Source organism: Salmo salar, chromosome 28 (assembly GCF_965601325.2).
Source record: "Salmo salar chromosome 28, fSalSal1, whole genome shotgun sequence".
NCBI classification, from domain to species: domain Eukaryota; kingdom Metazoa; phylum Chordata; class Actinopteri; order Salmoniformes; family Salmonidae; genus Salmo; species Salmo salar.
The window spans coordinates 6,572,746-6,586,788 of NC_138318.1; the positions used below are offsets into that span (position 1 = coordinate 6,572,746).

At 43.0% G+C, this 14,043-nt stretch overlaps 1 protein-coding gene across 1 annotated transcript; it reads right to left on the reverse strand.

Moving 5' to 3' along the window:
* Nucleotides 1-7,439: 7,439 nt before the first annotated feature.
* LOC106589342 (transcription factor Sox-9-A) lies at nt 7,440-11,411 on the reverse strand. Its single transcript, XM_014179186.3, has 3 exons — nt 10,587-11,411; nt 10,102-10,352; nt 7,440-9,770 (listed from the first exon to the last, which is right to left on the reverse strand). The coding sequence occupies exons 1-3, from the start codon at nt 11,024-11,026 to the stop codon at nt 8,986-8,988; spliced, it is 1,476 nt and encodes a 491-aa protein (XP_014034661.2). The 5' UTR covers nt 11,027-11,411; the 3' UTR covers nt 7,440-8,985.
* Between the last annotated feature and the right edge of the window lie 2,632 nt (nt 11,412-14,043).

Consider the following 14,043-nt stretch of genomic DNA (forward strand, 5'->3'; position numbering starts at 1 on the left):
TGATGGGGGGCCCCCTGTGCAGTGCAGTACACCAGGTGGTGAGCAGAACCCAACAGATGTAGTACTGAACTAGAGGCTACATCTGGCTAACCAGAGCCACACAGACTGGGTTCAACCATAGTGATGTATAGGGGCTGTCAGAGTCCAAACCCCAGCCCATCTATTAGGGCAGCGTCATGGTTTCATGTGGCGACTGAGTTTGTGTGTGACTGTCTGTAAGTGCGTCTGTGGATGTGTGTATAAAGGGGGAAGGGTGTTGGAGGATGTTGTAGGTGGGTGGGTGGAGTGTTGGTCGAAGAGGAACAGCTCATGCCATGCAAAAGAAATGTAAGTAAAAGAAATAGACTAGGAATGAATAGCAATACGTGTTCAAATTTGAGCGAGAGAAAGTGATAGAGAAAAAGAAAGCGACAGCAAGAGAGGGAGAGATAACGTGTGTGTGTGTGTGTGTCTGTGTGTGTGTACCGTTCCTCTTCATAAACTCCAGTCCTGGGAGATGGAGTGCACTGCCAGGTCGCTGCTCTGACTGTCTTCTGGGAAATGCTGGGTTACTGTGAAATAACTCAGGGATATTTACCATTGACCATTTGTCTTAACCCCAAACGCAACATAAAAAACCCCAGCGCCTGTCATGGTGTTAGACCCTCGCCCAAACATTCAGAGCCCCAGGAGCCCTCCTCAACCCTACTCTCACCCTCCTCTCTCACTAAACCATCGCTCCATAAAGCTATCTTCTGACTAACCTCTGAACTGTCTTTCTGGACGTGGAACTAGGACCGAAGACAGAAGTTGACCGTCAATTCTAAAAAGTTTATTCCTCTCTCAAGTTGTCTGAATGCCATTTATACAGAGAAACAGGGAGGTGGGTTTAGAACTTCCTGGTACAGTAGCTAGCGACCCCCCTCCTTTGCCCCACCAAATACTGCTTACCTAAGCAATGATGGTCTACCCCCAATGGTCCCCTGCATTACTCCAGGGCTCTCTAAACAAGCCTATCCACCGTGCTAAAGTCCCCCTTTGGATCAGTTACAGGGGGGGCTCAGCCATTCTCTATGTCTATTTACTTAGCCAAAAGGTGTTATTGCTGCCCATGCAGACCAAATGATAGCAAGCACTTAAATATAATCATACTTAGGTGCCTATAATCTGAGGCTGTTTGAGGAGATTGGTGGTAATGGGATATGGAGATGGGAGAAGGTAGCTGGCGGCTGTTGATTGGGCCTGCTGTCAATTTTGGGGATGGGCACGCTTGTTTTTACAGAGATGAGAGTGTGATGTCATTGAAGCTGTGGATCACATTCAGACCGTGACCCTACTGCAGTCTACAGGCAATGGGCCTTACTCAGACGAGGCACCAGGTTGGCCCACACTTTTTAAAAAGAGATAATATATTACAGATCACCCTTTACTGGCCCTTTGAGGTGGGTTCCAACAAGGGTGGATGCAGTCCAGGAATTTAAGAACCAATAGAGTACCACTGGCTCTCACCAACCAAGAAGGTGGAAAAGCGGTTGAGGATGTTGGATCTGTGGCAAGCAGGGATGTTCAGAGCCACATTGCATGCACCAAGGCCACCCTTAGAAACAGAGAGAAAAGATGAAGATACTATAAATCCTCCCACTTGTGTAAGAGCCCAGACAAACAGGACTAGCACCTGACGGACCTCACAATATCCAGGCTAGGGACCATATAGGCTACTGTTCCTGGCTCGTGTGGGCGTCTGTTGCCGGGGAGACCAGTGTTCCTCTCCATCGGCCTCTGTGTGAAGTGTAGTAAAAAAAAATCCTGTCTCGCCGGTCCTTATTGATGTACAGTTTCCTCTGTGTCCAGGCACTGCTTTCGGGAGACTAGGCAGTTTGAAAGGAGAGGAAATGGGGGGGGGGGGGGGGGCATGAAGGGGTCAAGTCGTCTCGTTTGTGCTGGTCCCTAGGAACAATGACAGTGGGCTGCTGTAGTGAGGGGGCAGTGGCGCGAACGTACCCGAGACAGAGGGGTTAGATGTGAAGAGGACGGGGCGTGTGGGAGGGCATGGATGTTGCCAGAAGCAGCAAGGAGTTGGAGAATGGGAAGAGAACTGGACGGAATCATACAGTAAGTAATGCAGCCCAAGAGCATCATAAAGTCAATATGATTTTCATACAGTGGGCTTTGCACACCGACATAAGCAAACAAGTTGACCCTGAGGGTTGTTACTGAATTAGCAAATGCTACTTACCGTTGTTTTTAATGAGTTGACTTCTGACTGGGGTATGGTTTTGTGTTTTTTTATGTTCAGCAGCAAGGAGACCATGGAATACTGATTGTTTATTTGATTAGGTCATTTTCTTGTTTAGTAAACTTTCTCATACATAAACACACACTAATACACCTTTCACAGACACACACTCATGTAAACACACACAATCACTCGCTCTTCAATACATTTACTTATTCATATTTCCCCCCCATTTCAGTTGGTATTTCTCCCACACAAAACCAAATCATCTATTTGTGCATTCTAAAGCAGTCCATTGTCCGAGGGTTGGAAGTTGCCAGGTTCTCATTTGGTGTGGTATTTTACATTTAAAAAGGACCACCCATTGGGCTCGGAGGGGACAAATTCCCATAGAGACGTCTGTTCGGAATATTAATGGGCTTCTCCTGGGAAAACTGCCCACTGATTGAGCCACTCCAAACCCAGTGTCCCTGCTTCCGGCCTCTGGTGAGTGGGTGTATACGCCTAGCCTGGGGTCTGGTCCTCACCCAGTCAATTGTGTGTGTCGCACACAGTTAGAGCATAACTCCGAAATGTGGTTATTTTAGGACTTCGTACAGTCATTTAAAGACAGAGAAGGTTTGTGTGTCTATGTGGCAGTTAAATGCTGCACAAGCCTATTGACACTTAATCATAATGGATCAAGACACTTTACGTTGTATAGGGGTAACTAACCCAATCCACCACCAATAGGTGCATTGGGATATTTTCAGACCCAGCCAGAGATCCTATAGTGAACAGGAACTGGTTTGGTCCCTCAGTCACCAGTATCAAGGCTATAGGGTATCTTATGGCAATCAGTAACAGGCCTTTATTTAGACCTGTCCCTCAGAGCAGCTGACAAGACAGACTGCCTATATGATTAGTTCCACTCCACAGTTGGGCAGGGCAAGCTCTAGTGGGGGCCCCAAGCAAGATTTGGTTGCCCCCCCCCCCCACCTCACAGCAAAACATTAGTGTGTCAACCCCCTTGACAGTACAGAGAAATTGAAGTTCATTTCCTGCAATTCTACACATTGCCATGGGGCAGAGAGAAAACATACTTAAGCCATGTTATTGATATTTGCATGACAATTACTAACAAAATCTATGGGGACCTGCTCTCTGGTCAGAAATAAGCTATAGGTCTACACAGACAAGGTAGCTCAATGAAGACAACCCAATAAATATATAAAGTGACATTTAGCAGACGCTTTTATCCAAAGCGACTTAGTCACGCGCACATATATTTTCTACTTCTGGGTGGCCCTGGGAATGAAACCCACAAATCCCTGGCGGTGCAAGTATCCCACCCGGGCCGAGACTAACATGGCTCACCTACCAGACAACGGCGGTTCCTGTTTAATGAGGTGGAACACCTCAACCAGGACAAGACAGGTTTGTGACACGCAACATATTGATTGGGTCATGAGCAAGACAATGGACCAGGCAACACTTCAAATCAAATATACAATTTTATTAAAATATTTTTTAAAAAAGGTTGTAACTGAAACTATCTGGCCGTAGTCTGTTTTAACGTCGCCATTATAAATAACAGGCAGTGATACATACCCAGATGGTGGCTTGCACACTACTCAGACAACTATAATACCTAGGACGACAATCACATTAGCGTCACTTTAAGAGCAATATATGATCAGAGTATTAATGGTTACAAATACCCAGCAAAGCCACCATCACCGCGGCGCTCTCCCATTAAAACAGTAAAAAGCCAACAACCCTGAAAGCAGGGCAAATTGTTTAGAACAGACACCGCTATAAGCTAGCACCAACCAGAGCTCCGCAGCTCAAACGTTTGTAGTCTCACGCTCCTGGCACACTGCCCTAACAGGTACTCCACCCCAAACACAAATGCACCACGGGTTATAAACAAGACCAAGGGCGTGAACTGCAGTGAAAGAGAGAGCATAGTTAGGGGATGTTCCAATCACAGGAGGAGGGTGGTTGAAAAAGTTCATACAATTAAGCACAGCAAATCTCCAAGTCACAGCACACATGCAATCAATGAATGGCAATCAGCAATCGATCAAGGTCAATTACTTGTGAGATCATGCAAAGATCAGTGAAAATTCAATTCATATAAGAGCTTAAGTCCACCCTATAACACAAGCGCCATGCTCTACCAACTGAGCCATACAGGACCAAAGATAGGCGGATGGGTTGAGGATGATGCTGAGCAACGTGCCTTGTCATAGGGCGAGAGCGTTCATTTTATTTCAGTGCACTGCTGGGACTGAGCCTATACCCCAGCATGTGACTTGGCCTGGGAGCACACTGGCGGGGGAAAACATCCATGTGAAACATGTCATCTGTCCACTCCTAAGTGCTACCACTTCCCCGTTAGAAGAGCAGGGATACTGATGGCTTTTTCAGATGGGTTGGGCTGCTTTCAACTGAAGTCATCTCTCTCCTTCTCTTTCCCTCCTTATTGCTCATTTTCTCGTTCTTCTCTGCCTCCCCCTCTTTCCTTCCTGTCTAGGAATCGATTCCAAGGTGCCAAACTGATGTCTTCCAATCGGATCACTGGAAACAGGTGCTAGATATCCTCCTCCCACCTTGATCAGCCAATGAACTAGGTGCACAGCCAGATCATATAATATGGTGGAAATGACTGTATGTAATTGTCATTGACAGTTAAAGAATAAGGTAATTACATTACATAACTGGATACTTCACTTCAATAAACAGCTACAGTGGTCGTTTTAATTCCGCAAGTTCCATCTTTCTCTCACACCTTGATGAATGTTTCTATTATGCCTAAAAGGCTACAATACACCGCCACTCTCACTCTCACTTCTCGGATCAAAAGCAATGACAGATAAAACTATGCGTATAGTGATTCTGATGATAATTTTAAAAACATACTGTATAATAACATGGATAAAATTATATTTTTGACCGACTGGATCGATTCGGTCTTATGCAGCAAAATTGCTGTTTTTTACATTGGATAAAAGTAGAGACGCAGAGCTACAAAATGGTATATCATACACTACATTTGAGGAATAATGGGAAAGTAATTCTGCTTTGAAAGTTGATAAACTTTGTCTATACCCTTTCAGCATTGCTCACACCCTCTTAAGCCTAGCCCCACCATCTCTTTAAGGATTCACATTCATGACATCAGCAACCTGGTGGTCCAAACTAGCATAACTGGTGTATTTTAACACCAATAAACCCATCCGTTAAAAAATACATTTTGTATATGTCAATCTAGCAAACCAGGCAACTAAAAGCAACTTTCTAGAGAATGTTTGGTTTGTTTCTAGCTTGTTAGCTAGCTAGCTAACGTTAAGTTAGTTAGCTGGCCAGTTCAAATAGTGACCACATCATATAGCTGATAACGGCTTAACTTTAGCTAATTTGTATTAATTATTACAGGAAAATAAACTCACAACAGATCATTATTTACAAGTTAATGGCATGCTAATTACAGAAAAAAAATCTTGCCAGTTGTGAGTGTGGTGAAATAAAAGCAGGGCATTCTTTATAGGCTAATTTGATTTTGGTGCAGGTCATGTTGTTCTTCACATTACCGTCTCTGGTAAACACACACTATGTCAAATAAAATCTAAGTTTATTTGTCACATGTACAGGATACAGAAGGTGTTATGGTACAGTGAAATGGTTGCTTGCATAGTAGAGTCTTTTGTTTAGACATGTAGCTAGCTAGCGCATAACATTACTACCTTGCATGAATCTGCAGGTGGCTAATCAACTAGATTCAATGTTAGCTAGCTAACATTAGGCTATAACTATCAACGCAAATGGCTCTGAGATACAAATAATATTACTACTCTGATCATACATGTAACATTAGCTAGCGAGCCAGCCAGCTAACGTTAGCTAGCTAGCTAACAGCACGCTTTAACTTGCAATGAAAACAACTTTCGGACTAAATTTGAAATGTATAATATCGGAAAATTTAGCTAGCTAGACTCTCTTACCCATATACATGGATGAATGCTCCTTCCTCTATGTCACGGATGCCATGGTTGCCCTTAGTTTGAAGATGTAATCCGGAGACAGGTGTTTTATACAACAGCCTTCTGTGTGTTCTGTTTTTGACTCCCTCCACATATTTGCAATTAAAAGCCAGAATTTTCTCCATCTCCTTAGCTGTCATATGCTGCTTCCACCTGGCATTCCATTGATTTCAAAACTCTGTCCTCCAGAAAGTGGAGAGCAACACTTTTGCAGTTATTTGTGATATCTTTTATAAAAGCTGCATTAGAAAGGGTTACCTTCAAATTGGTGCTACATGGCAGACCAATCCGAACTCATCTCTCAGCATGTCTAGCCCATCCATTATCTCAGCCAATCATGGCTAGCAGGAAAGTTCCTGCCTTTTTCTGTGGCTAAACCAACTGGGCTCTATTTTACTCGTATTTACAGATGGCATTCAGGTTTGTTATTAAGGAACATGGAAGTTTACATGTTCCAGAAAGCATTTCTGCCATAAAACACACTTTGATCAAAAATAAATGTTTACGTTCGAATGCTTGTGACGCGAGACATACGCCTAGTTTCCTGAAACAAGTCACATTTTATTGTCCTCCTATGCCTTGTGTCCATACTATAAAACTGTGGTTTCAGAAATCACAATAGCTTCCAAAAGGTGTGATTCATAGTAGTAGAGAATAGGAAAATGGCACTTGGTCCCCTGGTGTTGTGAAAATTGTAAATATTTCCTTGAGTTGACCTTTAAAAGGTGGCAGCACTGAAAATCTTTAAAGAGAGCTTTGCTGGTAGGGAAGCAAAGTCCCCTGCTTTAAAATTGAAAAACATTTATGTTTTTTTCACGGTTGTAATGTTTTTCTGCAGAGTAGCCTCTCCCAGTAAAGCTCCAGAGCCTTACAACATGCAGACTGGAGGGAGGAGGGACCCCCTGTTGCTCCAGCTGACGGAAGAGAAAGAACAAGAAAATAAATGAGAAAAACAAGGCTTCTGAGAGAACTGCCTTCTCTCAGGCTCTCTCTTTAACTCTTTCTGTCTACCTCTCTGTCTCAATTTGACTAAACAGTAAAATTCTGAGGTTGATATTGGGTTGGTTTAAATGTTATAAATTCCAACATATAGAGGTGTTATGTAACATGATGTTTATCCATATAAACTAGAGATTCCTTGTTCCCCCACCCTATTCAAAAAGTAGGTCATGTTTTGTGCAATAAAATATCAACAACCATTTTGTTTCTAGAGTATTTTCTCTTTTATTGCAAATACAATACAAAAGTTAAGCTTCTTTTTAAGACAGTACAGTAACATGTTAAGCTAGCTGAAGAAAATGACAATTTCTTCAGATGCATCAGAAGAAAACATCAGTACTGAGATAGTACTGTGTGTGTCAGGACGTTAAAAAAAAAGTCCTTAGAAAAGACAGGGATGCTGGTATCTCTAATAACACAAACATATTAGCCACAGCGTAAACATAACTAATTGTAAAACTTTGTCATTATGCTCAAAACGTATTTCCAGTTTAGAATCCAAACTTCACAATTAACAATAATCCGTACACAACTAGATAACAAAAAAATGACAAATTAAACATTTAAAATAGAAACATTTACATACGATAAATAAAACACGATGATTACAGTTTGTGTCGTTTTTCTAAGTAACCCCCTCGGCTAAAAAGACCGGTTTATATGACATTTAATATCCAGAAGGTAACTTATTTTGAAGACAAATTAATTAATTGTATAAAATATAAAATAAAGAATAAAATGCTAAATAATAATTACTTTGAAAATAAAATTAAGCTAATAAATAAATTAAAGGGTTAAGACTGAGAGGGGGCGGGAGGGGGTGAGAGGTGGATCAGGCAGGGGGCTGTAAAACGACACTGGCGTGATGGTAGACTGCAGGGGACGCCCGAGAGGTCAAAGGGCACTTCCTGTGGCTGTCAAACACATGCTGTCAGACGGTAAGTATAATCTCAGCTGTGGCTTCTCTCTTCTATATTATGTGCTGTAGCACACACACTCTGACACACACATCCTATCACCCAACCTCTGATATGCTAGACACTAATGGTGCAAAAGGCTGGAATCTCCTGCACAAAACGATAACGTCCAAATTTCTTCCCTTGCCATTCACAGCATGCCCCTCTTACATCTAAGAACGTGCTATAATCATAATAAATCATTGATGGAGAAACCCTAAACTGCACAAATACAAATGTAGTTCATTTTGTTGGATGGCACAGCACATATAAGCACAATGCACTGCAGGAAGACAAACAAAACCAAACACAACCAAAAAAGGACAGATTTGCTGCCTGTAAAAAATTCCACCAGAGAATTGAGGCCATAGAATAGATAACTGCACTACTGTGGTTTACTGCTGAACTGGATAAAAATAAAGCTTTTTCTCTACAAATACGTGTTTAAAATCCCCCAGAATAGCAAACTGCCAGAGTAAAAAAGGTAAGAAAACATACACAGTACCTACTAAAAATATCAACAATTTAAACAGTCCTCACAGAGGATTTCTCAATGCTCAAAATATGTTTCATCAATACACAAAAAAAGGCACGTTGTGAGCCATTCTGATCTAATTTCAGTTCTCTCAAGTCCAGCTTTCCTTCTTCTTCTTTGTTGTCTTCTCCTCTGTTGTAAATTCAAGTGTCTGTTTGCTGGGAGCTAGATGTTGGAATGTTGTGACAAAGTCTCCCTCTGCAAGATGGGCATGTCTATCAGCCTATGTAAGTCTGTGTGTAGATGACTGTGTCCTCAGGGCCGGGAAAGCTGTGTGTACACTGGCTGCTGGTCCCAGTGTTGCTGGGGACTGTGGGTCTGTGGCACGGAGGGCACTCCTGTTGTGTCTGCGATGGGGGTGTACATGGGCCTCTGGCTGGGGCTCATGTAGCTGCTGAAGGAGTACAGCCCTGAGCCCTGGCCCCCAGCTGCGTGGCTGTAGTAGGAGTTGGTGCTGCCCTGGTGGTCAGAAAAGTCATACTGGGCGCGGGTGATGGAGGGGTAGGAGGAAGAGCTGTAGTGTTGCAGGTTGAAGGAGCCGTAGGTGACGTGCTGCGGGGGGGAGGAGTTCTGCTGATCGTTGTAGTGGCTGGGGCTCAGCTGCTCTGTCTTGATGTGTGTGGGGGTCCTCTGGTTCTGGCCCTGCTCCCCTCCACTACCCAGCGTGGTCAGGGAGTGCTGCTGCTGACTCTGGCTCTTGGTCATCCAGCTGTGCCCTGCAGTGCCCCCTGCTGCCTGGCTGACTGCGGAGCTGCTGATGCCATAGGTACCGTTGTAGGAGACCTGGCCAGCGGCAGTGCCAGGAGCGCCTGGGTGACCGTTGGGGGGCAGGTACTGGTCAAACTCGTTGACATCGAAGGTATCGATGTGGGAGATGACGTCGCTGCTCAGCTCGCCGATGTCCACATCCCGGAAGTCAATGTTGAGCTGACGGCCCGTGCCTTCCTGTAAGGGGCGACCCTCACGCTTCAGGTCCACCTTGCCCGCTTGGATGTCGGTCTTAGGTGTGGTGGGAGGGGTGGGGGGCCCTTGGGACTGGCCTGAGAGAGAGAGGGTGGGTTACATATAGAATACATATTTCTGTAATACAAATCTCAGAGCAAGAGCAGACCCATGGATTTAATTGAAAAGGAAAAATAAGAGCTTTACAAGTGGTCATGCACGAGTGGAATAAGAAATGAGTCTAGACATCAAGTTAAACTAACATAGAACATATCTGATAATATCTGTCATCAGCTTTTCAAACAATCTATTTCATACAGGCTTATTCTTATAAAAAGTCTAGCAGCATTGAAGTGCCAAATATACATTGACGAACACATGTTGAATGAGACCAATGCAATAGGCACTACGCATTTTCTCTCTTCTTACCTGAGTGTTCTCCGGGGGAGTGCACTTCTCCTATGCTAGAGGCAGGAGAGTCAGCTTGCTGGAGCGCCTTGAAGATCGCTCCTGGCGATATGTGCGTCTGCTCGCTGCCGTCCTCAGATTCGCTTTGTCCGTTCTTCATGGACTTCCTTCGCCGGGGCTGGTACTTGTAGTCGGGGTGGTCTTTCTTGTGCTGTACCCTCAAGCGCTCTGCCTCCTCCACGAACGGACGCTTCTCTCCCTCATTGAGTAGCCTGTGCGTGAAAGGCAAATAGATACATGAGTAAATCAAATGTTAAATTGACAACCAAATAATTTACCACAAAGGTGAAATGATCACATCGAGTTCACAGGCGAGTGTACAATGCATGAGTAAAAGTAGAATTGAGTTGCCTATTAAATAAAACTATTTTCAGTAATAAGACCACAAACGCGATGCCACTCGAAATAAACCTTTAGAAGTAATGACAGAGAGGAGTGAGACTCACCTCCACAGTTTCCCCAGAGTTTTGCTCAGCTCCGCGTTATGCAGATGAGGGTACTGATCAGCCAGTTTTCTCCGAGCGGCTTGCGCCCAAACCATAAACGCGTTCATCGGTCTCTTGACGTGGGGCTTGTTCTTACTAGATCCGTTCACTCGGACTGGCATTGGAACCAAGGTCCAGTCGTAGCCTTTCAGGACCTGGGACACCGCGTCGCGGATGCACACGGGGAACTTGTCATCGTCGTCCTTCTTGAACTCGACGAGGGGACCGTCCGGACCCATCAGCAGACCGTTCTCTGAAGGTCTGGTGTTCTCCGTGTCTGAGCCAGAGCCGGAAGGGCACGGGGATCCCGCAGAGTCCTCGGACATGCTCGGGCTCGGTGCGTCAGAGAGACATTTGTCTTGTTCGTCTGTCATTTTCAGGAAGGGGTCGAGTAGATTCATACGAAAAATGTTGTCGAACAATTACGCACAAAATATGAAAGTACGACTCTTGAGGGTGAGATCCCTAGAGATGCTTTACACACGAGGAAAAGTTTGACCAAAGTATTTAAAATGTCCAAAAGTGGATAAAAAGTAACAGTAGACGTTATTTGCTCCTGCAATGAGGCAGTCAACTGCACAAAGCCTTTTTGAGAGAGAATGTCTTTATGCATATGCCTTTCTAAAATATTGTATAATAACCTAGTTTTGTTTGCAGGCGTCTCCACACTCGAGCAACAGTTGATGTTTTTTGGCAACTTTTTTTTGTCAGATAAAAAGAGAAAGTGTTCTAGTCTGTCTCCAAATAGTATCTCCAGAAGGTGTGCGTGCTTTGAACTGAAATCCTTTGCAAGCGGACTTTATAAGTGAGTTACTGTGCGGCTACAGAATACCCGAGAATACCCAAATGTGATTGGTCGACAGAGCATAACGAACTGAAGGAATTTGATCCCTACGGCCCCCCCTCTACACACACAGCATATCCATAGACAGTTTTACATTTTGTGTACAATATTGATGTAGGTATAATAATTCAAGTAACTGAAATTGATTATGGTTTACAAATATATAAATATTTGAGTGTCTCATCCATGTACTTATATTTAAATATTCTTATTCCATTATTTTACTTAGATTTGTGTGTACTATGTATCTGTTGTGGAATTGTTAGATATTACTTGTTAGATATTGCTGCACTGTCGGAAACTAGAAGCACAAGCATTTCGCTACACTCGCAATAACATCTGCTAACCATGTGTATGTGACCAATAAAAAAATGATTTGATTTGTTTTGTTTTACTCACACCTTCAAAGTTAAACCAGTAAAAAAACAAGCTAATACTTGACGAAATAAAACATTTAGGATGAACTCATGGAAATAGGCCTAACAATGTTTCCATTATGACTGAATTTGTCTGCATGCGAAATCCCATATCGCAAGTCATACAGTCACACCTTCATGCAATCGAGGAGGGTCTGTAGTGACCATGCCCTACTGCTATTATGTGCGACAAACAAAGGCCACAGCAGATACATTACAAATATATTAAATACTATTTATTCGATCCATACCAAACCATTTATTATTTTACTGGTTCAAAATGGCCATACAGTCTTTACCGTTTGGTTTGCACAGAAGGATTGAGGGCAAAATGAAATGTTGGTCCATGCATGCCATGATAACATATGCCCATAGGGGGAGACAGCAGCCCAGGAACTTACATTACAACGTGTGCCTTTTTCTGGAGGACATGTGGAACACAAGAAAAGGTTGAAAAATTTCACTGCCGCAACCGTTAAGGATGTTTTTTCATTTCTTCTAATGACAGCGCTGGAGATAAAAGCAGTGGTCAAATGTATCATATAAAATCGAACACGTATTTCCTCAACCAAGCTCACCATGCACTTTTCCATTGATAAATAATATTTATATCTTCCTCAAAACACAGAAATATTTATGTCTCACCTAGAGATCTCCATAATAAAGTTGGTCTCCATTTTGAGTGGCTTGGTCCTTCACAGTCCCTTCACGAACGAACCCATGTCGGTTGGTTGTTTATTTGGCTTTGTAAAGTTGTGGAAATTTGATTTAGGTTGTAATGTGTGTGTGCAACATGTGTTTTATTTCTCTCTCCCTCTCTCTGTTTCTATGCCTATTGCGGGCTGCTTAAGTGGAAGGGGACTCTGGATGTTGTAAAATTGTTTGTTTGCATTATGTCAGCCTGCCGAAATGTTGAATCAGTCAGTAATCCTATCTTCTCCTCAGTGCAATTAGAGCTCTGGTTCCAGATACAGAAACTCCCATGGTGTCTCCGCTCTTGTGCAGACATTTATTTACATTGAGCCTGTTTATTTAAGATATTCACTTTTAACATAAACAGAAGAGAGCATTTTAGACTTTTGTTAATAACGCATGCGCCACTAAATAGTGTCCTTGTTTGTTTATAGTCCTAAAAGGAATAAAGGCATCACTGAGTACATTCACCAACAGAGCTCCAAGGATGATGATGAGGACTTACAATGTTGTTATAAAGTTTCAAGTCCAAGGGAGGAAGGCACTGGGTAACATTCTGTCGAGGTGAAGTCAGGTGTTTTATTACAATCAGCAAGCTAGTTCCTTCTTCTAGCCCTGAAGGTCTGAAACCGGCTGGCATAGATACCAGACAGCAGCACCCCTACCTGGATTGGGTCATTCCAATTCACTTCTTCAGAGAGGTGACATTATCCTTTTAAAATACATCAGAGTATTTAACTAATAATCAATGAAATTACATTCATTAATTCACCGCAAAACGTGCATACAATCCCTCATCTCAAAATAACATTTATATTATCAAAATAACAAACAGGGATTCACAAAAATGTGTGGATATTTTAAGAGGTTTTTTAGCATAGAAACACCAGATTTATTAATTATGAAATGATGAAATATATTAATAACATTCCACCCATGAGGCCACTAGGCCATTTCACTGCAGGAAAGGGCTACGGTAATTCTTGCAGGGACATGTGGTGTGGGTGAGCCGTTGTCTTTACACTGTACTGCTCAGAGTGATTTACGTGATGTAGACGTCTCCCACGCTACGGCCCTATTCCCACTAGGAGAGATGAAGGAGAGTCTGAGGAGCAGAGTGCCGAAAGAGATTTCTATTTTTCAATTCATTACATCCTTGCCCTACCTTCTTGTTGTGGCTGGCAAAGCGACATTCTTGGTCCGCAGCTCAAATCGACCATAAATATCACAGTAGCCACTAACCAGTAAGCACAAACTATTTAACAAACTGAGCAACTTCTCTTATAAATGTGTTACGCTATTGAATAATGCAACCAAACCGTATTACACTCTTGAAAAATGCAACAATTCACAAGCATGTGCAGATAATTAAAGGGTTTATTTTCTTGTCCATACACATGAACTTAGCTGACAATACACAGCTAACTCCTGCTAGCTAGCTACCTAGCTAACTAACAACATGCTT

Bases quoted from the DNA above. Each gene is read 5' to 3' on its own strand.
- LOC106589342 (XM_014179186.3), bottom strand. From the start codon at position 11,026: ATGAATCTACTCGACCCCTTCCTGAAAATGACAGACGAACAAGACAAA. The intron at 10,353-10,586 runs GTGAGTCTCACT...TTTCACGCACAG, and splicing joins ACTCTGGGGAAACTGTGGAG to GCTACTCAATGAGGGAGAGA. The intron at 9,771-10,101 runs GTAAGAAGAGAG...TCTCTCTCTCAG, and splicing joins CTCCCCCGGAGAACACTCAG to GCCAGTCCCAAGGGCCCCCC.